General features: G+C 33.3%; 1 protein-coding gene across 1 annotated transcript; it reads left to right on the forward strand.

Moving 5' to 3' along the window:
- The first annotated feature begins 307 nt into the window (after positions 1-307).
- Positions 308-1337, forward strand: LOC108983149. Its single transcript, XM_018954699.2, has one exon. The coding sequence runs from the start codon at positions 315-317 to the stop codon at positions 813-815; it is 501 nt and encodes a 166-aa protein (XP_018810244.2). The 5' UTR covers positions 308-314; the 3' UTR covers positions 816-1337.
- The last annotated feature ends 6783 nt before the right edge of the window (positions 1338-8120 follow it).

Consider the following 8120-nt stretch of genomic DNA (forward strand, 5'->3'; position numbering starts at 1 on the left):
AATGATACACGTATAACTAATTTATAAAATTAGTTTATAATTCATTTTAAATCAACTAATATAATTATGATACTGCATTAAAAGATAATTTTAATTTTATTTAACTATCCTTCATTTTAAATAAAATAATAAACTAGTTATAGGTTAATTGAAAGCTTATTATTTTCTAATAATTTATGTTCTTTTCAACACACGAATAAAGAATACATATTTTTTTTTTTCTCGAGAATTTATTGTACTTAATAAAAAGAAACATCGACCATTATATAGTTGTATTGTTTTTATTATAGAGAAAAGTTAATCCATGCTTATAAATGTACGCGTCTGAACTTAAAAGCCAAGACGACGCACTCACCCACCTCATTCTCTCCGGTCACAAAACAAAACAAAAAAAACACACAGCAGGAAAGCCGAAAAACACACTCCCAAAACTCACGAAACCTCCCGCTCACAGAATGATTGAAGAGAGACAAGGCGGTGCACCCCACGGCATCTTACTGGCCGTGGTGGTGGCCCTCGTGCTTGTGGTGCCGTCCCTCGTCGGTGACCAAGGTGAGGCCATCACCGCTGCCATCGCCGAGCTTCTGAGCCCTGTGGGACTTCTGCTCCTCCCCATCGTCCTCCTCCTCACCATCCAGTTCCTCTCCTCCGAGCGTGGCTCCTTCATCTCTAGCATGTTCTCGACCGGCGAGCCCGACACCATCCACAGGGTTAGCGGTTCGCCGGTGGGAGTCGCGCTCGTTCTGATAATCATTTTGTTCCTCCTCTACAATCGCGTATCGATCTTCGGCGGTGGCGATGATTCCGGTGACTAGCAGCACGTACGGTTGTGTGGATCTGGATTTTCTTATTTGATCTCTCTCCTTGTTTTTTGGTTTTTTACTTCTGTAAATCGGTGGTATTGGTACGGTACTTTACGGACGTAGAGTTTTCATGTTCGATGGTATTCTGGTCATTGACTATAGTGGAGTAACGGAGTTTGAGAGCTTTGATTTGTAATACTATAATTACCCTCAATGCACCTGTTTAAATGCAGTATTGTTTATAATTTTTATTGTAATTATGTTGATGTTGGAGGACATTATCGCCTTTTCGAAGAGCAATACGAAAGTTAATTGGTGCAGGGCTGAATGTGAAGTGACATCTGAGGGCGGCCAGCGGTCGGGCCAGGTGGCGCGGGTGTCTCTTGTGGCTTTGTCTCCCTCTTGTCCCCTTCTCTCTCATTACTTTTGTCGTTTGTTGGCTTTCTTTTTGTGGCTTTTCTTCGCTCTGTTCAGCATGCGTTCTTGTTTGAGAAATGTTATGGAAAATGCCAAGTGCTCCCTTAGTTTTGCCCTCATGAATTTTAATTTTTTTTCTTAATTATTAATAAAGTGATTACTAGTATTTAAAAAAAAATGATTAATAGTAAATTTATAATTTTTAAAAAATATTTAAAAATAAAAAATAAAATTACAATAATTATAACTTTGAAGTGGCAAAATGATGGGACTGAATGGTAACATCTAAATGTTATTGCATGCTAACCCGAGTGGGAGTGGGTCAACATGCAATAATAGGAAGGTGTCTACCAGATGGCCCGAACAGTCGTGACGTTGCTAGCAAGATTACTTTTGGAAAGAGCCTTTGGAGTTAACGTGCCTCTGAACTTCACAATTGCCTGAAGTAGATCCAAAGGATCGATGGGATCCCTGACTACTTTCTCGCGGGGTACAACAAGCCTACTCTAACATTAATAGCAATTCTCATCAGAAAAGGAAAGTTCGCCAACATCACCAAAAACAATAATGTCGGAAGAACGTACGTCTTTCAACAAGGCTTAGAGTGAGTCTAGTCTTACAAACTTATTGCCCCCTTTTTACCATTGTAATAAAGGTCAGCAGGCAGGAAAATTCAAGAACCGCACAGCCTCCTAAGCATCCAAATAGGCGGGTAAGCCGCTTAACAGTCTGGCCAACTTTCGTACACATCTTATGTGATTGAGCCTACCTTCCGCTTACCTAACCGAGCTACGTGCTTCATGCGGTCGAATCTACCTTCCGCTTATTTCGCCAGGACATGTACACGCCTTACACATCTTACATGTAGGGTAGGGGTGATACCCGTATGGTGCGGGGCGGGGGTACCCTCCCCCGCACCCCACCCCGCACCATGCGGGGGGTTGGGGTTTTTTTCCCGCCTAGGCCAACACATTGTGTTTAAAAAAAAAAAATTGTTTAAAAATATTTTTTTAGACCCAAATTATAATATAATTTAAATAATAAATTAAAATTTATAAATATAAAAAGAACTTAAATTCATTAGAGTTAGATTTCTACTAAATCCCACATTACTTAAGGATGATTATTGTATTACTTTGACCTCCTATATAAAGGTTGGCCTAGGCGTCCAAGACAATCCAATGACTTGAATACAATTTTAAGTCTTTAATAAATTGTATATATCTATATACAATATATTTATTTATATATAAAAATAATAAAAACAAATTATATATGTGGAGCGGGGGCGGGGGGCGGGGTGGGGCCTCGCTAGGGTCATCCCGCCCCTTAAAAAGAACTTAAATTTATTAGAGTTAGATTTGTACTAAGTCTCACATTGCTTAAGAATGACTATTGTATTGTCTTAGTCTCCTATATAAAAGTTGGCGTAGGAGACCAAGACAATTCAATAACTTGAGTACAATTTTAAGTTTTTAATAAATTGTATATATTTATATACAATATATTTATATATATAAATAAATAATTATATATGTGGAGCGGGGCGGGGCAGCGGCGGCGGGGCCTTGCTACCCACCCCTAATGGAGGGATATAAAAAAAAAAAAAAAATCGGTGAATCAGACCTAAACGGTGGGTTTGGTTCGATACCGAGTTTGGTTTAGCCCAATACCAGTTTTATTTTTCTCAAAACTGGTCAAAATTGATCCGACTCTACTTTTTCTTTTTCTAAAACTGGATCGGTTCATATATATATTATAACTTTTTATATTATATATAATTTTTATATATAATATATAATTATATATAAAATAGTTTTGTATTATATGATAAATTACTAATTAATATAATATTAAATTTTAAAATCTTATATAACTATAGTCTATTGTCTTAATAGTTATACTAATACTATATCACTATATATTATAATATACTATAATATTTCACTATATTATATATTATAATATATCACTATAATATATAATACAATTATAATATATATTATAATATACTACAATATATTATCACTATAGTATTATATATATTATACAATATAGTATATAGTATATTAAAATCGAACCGAACCGGAATTGATAAAATCGGAAGTACTAGTTTAGGGGGTAACCGATGCGGAATCGGTTCTTGAAAATACAAAACCGGTGCATACCAATTTAGTTTCAAATTTTTTCAAAAATCAAATCAATTTGGACCGGTTACTCCCCTACTTACACATTCGAGCCCATCTCCAGTCTAGCTTGACTGCCCAGCCACCTTTCGTATGCATCTTATGCAGTCAAGCTTACCTCCCACTTATCTCGCTAGGACGGGCTTCGCGCCCGACCTCCCCGATGTTCGAATAGGTGGGCAAATCGCTTGACTGCCCAGCCACCTTTCGTACGCATCTTATGCAATCGAGCCTACCTTCCACTTACCTCGACAGGATGGGTTTCACGTTCCGTGCGATCGAGCCAACCTCCGCTAACGTCCGAATAGGCGAAGAGTATTCAGCTTGTGTGGTCGAGCCCCTCATGGTATCAAATATTTTTTGACAGAGAGTAATGTTATTCATCTTATTGACCATTATAGGGTCAAATGAATGAAAAATTATTTATTCTTTTTTATTTATCTGCTGATTATATGATGTAACACTAAAATATGATAAAAGAATTATAGTTAAAAAGATGATAAATAATCGTCCGATGCACAGCACAAAACGCACTACCCATACAAATTGTACAGCGGTTGCTGGTGCATATTAGGGCTGTGCAGATTTTCAAGAATTTTGACTCTATCCGACCTCTGCTTCCAACTTGCGAACTTGTACTTCAGCGAGCTCTTGGAGCTTCACTTCCACTTGCAAAATAGTTGTGCTAACTTTAGGGATTACCTTCTGCTATGACTACGAGGATGAAGATTAAATATGATAAATACTGAGAGAATATTGAGAAGTCAAATATATTACTATTTGTGATTGTGATCCTTGACCTCCCGATATAAGTTGGCCGTTATAGAATTTTCGATAAATTACATCATCGTGGTAGTGAAGGTTACAGAGTTTATTAGAGTGCTAAAAAGTAATATTGATGACTTATACAGTTACTGCAGTAATAGTGGTCATCCTTCATTTGCAGTCGGTAGCCCCTCACACTCGAGGCCGACGGGGTCAACATCTTCCTTAGATGATCACGATCCATTTGGAGATGGTACATGTCATTTTATTATGTAGCAGTATCATCAACTCATTGTAACAAGGAATATTATGCAGTGCACGTATGAGGTTGAACAATATTTTATGGAAGCTATCGAGCCACCTAGTAGTGTATTTCAGTTATTAACTTGGTGGAAGGTTAATTCCGTGAAGTATCCAGTCATTTCCCTAATAGCCCGAGATGTGCCAGTCATTCCAATCACTATAGTTGTCTCAGAGTCGGTGTTTAGCAATGGAGATTGCGTGTTGGATGCTTATCGGAGTTCATTGTCACCGTCAACCGTAGAGGCCCTCGTTTGCTCATAGAACTGGATAAGTGAATCACCCATTGGACTAGATACCGTTAGTATTGATGTCAAGAACTATAGGCTTGAATCGGGTAACTTTATAAGTTTTTAAATTACTATTTAATTATTTTTAATGTTTCATTTATTTAACTTCTATTTTTTATAATTTTATAAACCTAATTGTGAACCTTAACATAATTGCCGATGACGGAGAGTCTAAGACGGACGCCCCTTGAGAGTTGGGATGAAGTTGAGGGACTATGGACTATGGAGAACTCCATTTTCTTGGTGAGAATTAAATTCTACTTTTACCATTCTCAATTTTTTATTATCAATTTTTTTCCTTGTATTTATTGCGACTTTCTATCTTTATTTCAGGTATGACCAATGGACCATTGAGTGAAATCCTGGCTGCACAAGTGCACATAGTGTTTATGTAGTTATCTCTAAAGAATAAGCCCCGGTTTGGATTGGAGACTCATCTCAACTTTTCATTACAACTTTTTCAAATTTCTATATAAAATATAATAAAAAATTCAATTTTTTCAAATTCTAAAATAATAATAATATTAAAAAATAATATTCTAACAATATTTTATTCAACTCATCTCTAAATCTAAACAGGGCCGTCACTTCTCAGTGTTGTAATAAATGAGACTGTTATAACTTATGGTTACGTGTTATTTAGTTTTTGAACTATTGTATTTAAGCTTTTTTTATTTTTTTTAATATTTTTTTTATAGGTTCGAAATTAAACTTTGGTGAGCCCAAAAGTCGAAAAAGAGCCTTGATTTAGCCCAATAAATGGTCAGAACTCCAACCTCCATTTCGAGTTGAAGTAAAAATTTTCCTCCGATAAAGGTCAAAAAGGGCTACTCCAACTCCATCGGAGTTGGAGCTCAGCCCTAGTGCATATTTGATATCTCAAGTTTCTCTTGCTCTTTGGACGTAGATTTGAGTGAGAGAGGGGGAGAGAGACAATGTATGTTCAATTTCTTTTAATGTTATACATGTACATCTCCCAGACATTAATATATATATATATATATATATATAATATAATTGATAAATCCAGTAAAGATCATGTTATGTATAGTAATGTAGAAGCAAGAACGTGCCTATATCACTCTCTTAAGTCTTACAGAATACATTGACAGAAATCTTATTTAATAAATCGGTCGCAATTAAATAGTCTTAGACGGTAAGCAATACACTTTGCCCTTCGTTTGATATTACTTAATGCTACATACAGTCGTGAATTGTGTAAATATCGTACAGTCATTTTGAAAAAAAGTGAAATTTACTATTAAAAAATTAATTTCTTTTCACGTGAGTACTATATTTATTCATTTTTTTCAAAACGACTGCACGACGCTTGCATACTCACGACTGTAAGCCTGCAAGTATCATTTCTCTTATTTAATTGATTCAGAAATCACCTTCATTTTATCTTTAAATAAATGGGCAACGCTACTATGCCACCCAGCGTTTACCGCTGGGCGTACCGCTTAGGCCTTTTGGGTGTTTTTTTTTTTAATATTTTTAAAAAATAAAAAAATATATCAATATATTTAAAATTACTTTCTTCATCACTAAGTAAAAAGAAAAAAAGAAAATTTTGACCAGTAGTCTACTAGAGCGATACAATTGTGAGGGCAGAGTAGTGTTTTTCTAAATAAATAGTGTTCATTTATGAGTCGGGTTACTCTGCCGTCCAAAATAACCGTTCAAATGTACCACACTGCACTTTTTGGTTTTTATTTTTTCTTCATTTTATTTTTCATATTTTTTTAATATATTTAAATATTTTTTTAAAAATCAAATAAATATCTCAATACATTTAAAATTACTTTATTAATTATTAAGTAAAAAAAAATATGACAAGCAATCAAGCTGAGCGTATAATTGAAGCGGCAGACTAAGGTTGTGTTTGTATGTTAAAGTGAGTTGAATTGAGTTGATTTGAAATGATAAAATATTGTTAAAATATTATTTTTTAATATTATTATTATTTTGGGATTTGAAAAAGTTGAATTATTTATTATATTTTGTGTTGAAATTTAAAAAAATTGTAATGATGAGTTGAGATGAATTGAGAGTAGTTAACTAACCAAACGAATAGGAGATCATTATTTTAAGACAAGTTGTCTGAATGGGATCTCTGCAGAATATAGTTAGTAGCATCCTCTGCCTAATAAAGTGACCAACTAAAAGATGTCAAAGTTGGGATTGCTGACTCAAATTGCAGCATCTAATTAACCTAACCCACTTCCCACGATTACGTGATAACCAAATTTGTCAAGTATTTACAGTTTTAGTATGCAAGTTACTTACATTCTTTTTGAGAAAATAGGTAAATTTAAAATTAACATAAAAAATCATAATTTTTAACAATAAATTTCATTTTTTTATTTTTAAATGAAGTGCTGAGTTTACACATCTTATATATCTAACTTTACTCGACAAAAATACTGCCCCTTGACGTATGAGGTCTTCTAGAAGGAGTTTTTCTGTAATGATAAATCTAAAATTATTTTATAACTTCAAAGAAAATTATGTAGAATGAAAAGATCAAATCAAGAAAAGTTTAACATTTTAGTAGAGTTTATTAAAAGAAATAGAAGACAACTTATTAAAAGGGTAAAATAAGTAATTTTTAATTAAAAAATAATTTTTTATCATTAATTTTAAAATAATGTTAAACACAAGTCTCAAATTGCACGGTCTATATTTGTGCAATTTATTTTTTTGAAATTTATAATATTCAGTTAATATAATAAATTCCAAAATAATTTAAATAGACTAAATCAACATGCAATAACAGTTAGATGTTGCTACTCAGTCTCATAATTTTGTCACTTCAAGTTATCACTAGTGTAATTATATATATATTTTAAAATATTTTTTAAATATCTTTAAACATTTAAAAAATTATAAATTTACTAATAGTCTCTTTTTTTTAATAAATATTAGCAGTCACTTTATTAACAATTAAGAAAATAATAAAAAGACTAAAATAGGCAAAATCAAACTCTCGTTTGGTTACGTAATTCAGATAAGATGAGATATTTTATTAAAAGTTAAATAAAATATAATTATAATATTATTTTTATTTAAAAATTTAAAAATTTAAATTATTTTTTGTATTTTATATTAAAATTTTAAAAAATTATATAAAATAAAATTATTTTAAAAATGAAATTAGATAAAATAATTTTATTTTATGCAAGGACCGTAGGCATTTTCCATAACATTTCTCAAGCAAGAAGGCATGCTAAACAGAGAGCCAAGAAAAGCCACAAAAAGAACCCCAACAGACGACAAAAAGTAATGAGAGGGAAGGGGACAAGAGCCTCCAGAGACACCCGCGCCACAGGCCCCGACTTCTGACCCTCAGATGTCAT

The sequence above is a fragment of the Juglans regia genome, chromosome 7 (genome assembly GCF_001411555.2).
Source record: "Juglans regia cultivar Chandler chromosome 7, Walnut 2.0, whole genome shotgun sequence".
Lineage (NCBI taxonomy): Eukaryota > Viridiplantae > Streptophyta > Magnoliopsida > Fagales > Juglandaceae > Juglans > Juglans regia.

Excerpts from the sequence above, each read along its gene's own strand:
- LOC108983149 (XM_018954699.2), top strand. The coding sequence starts at position 315 with ATGTACGCGTCTGAACTTAAAAGCCAAGACGACGCACTCACCCACCTC.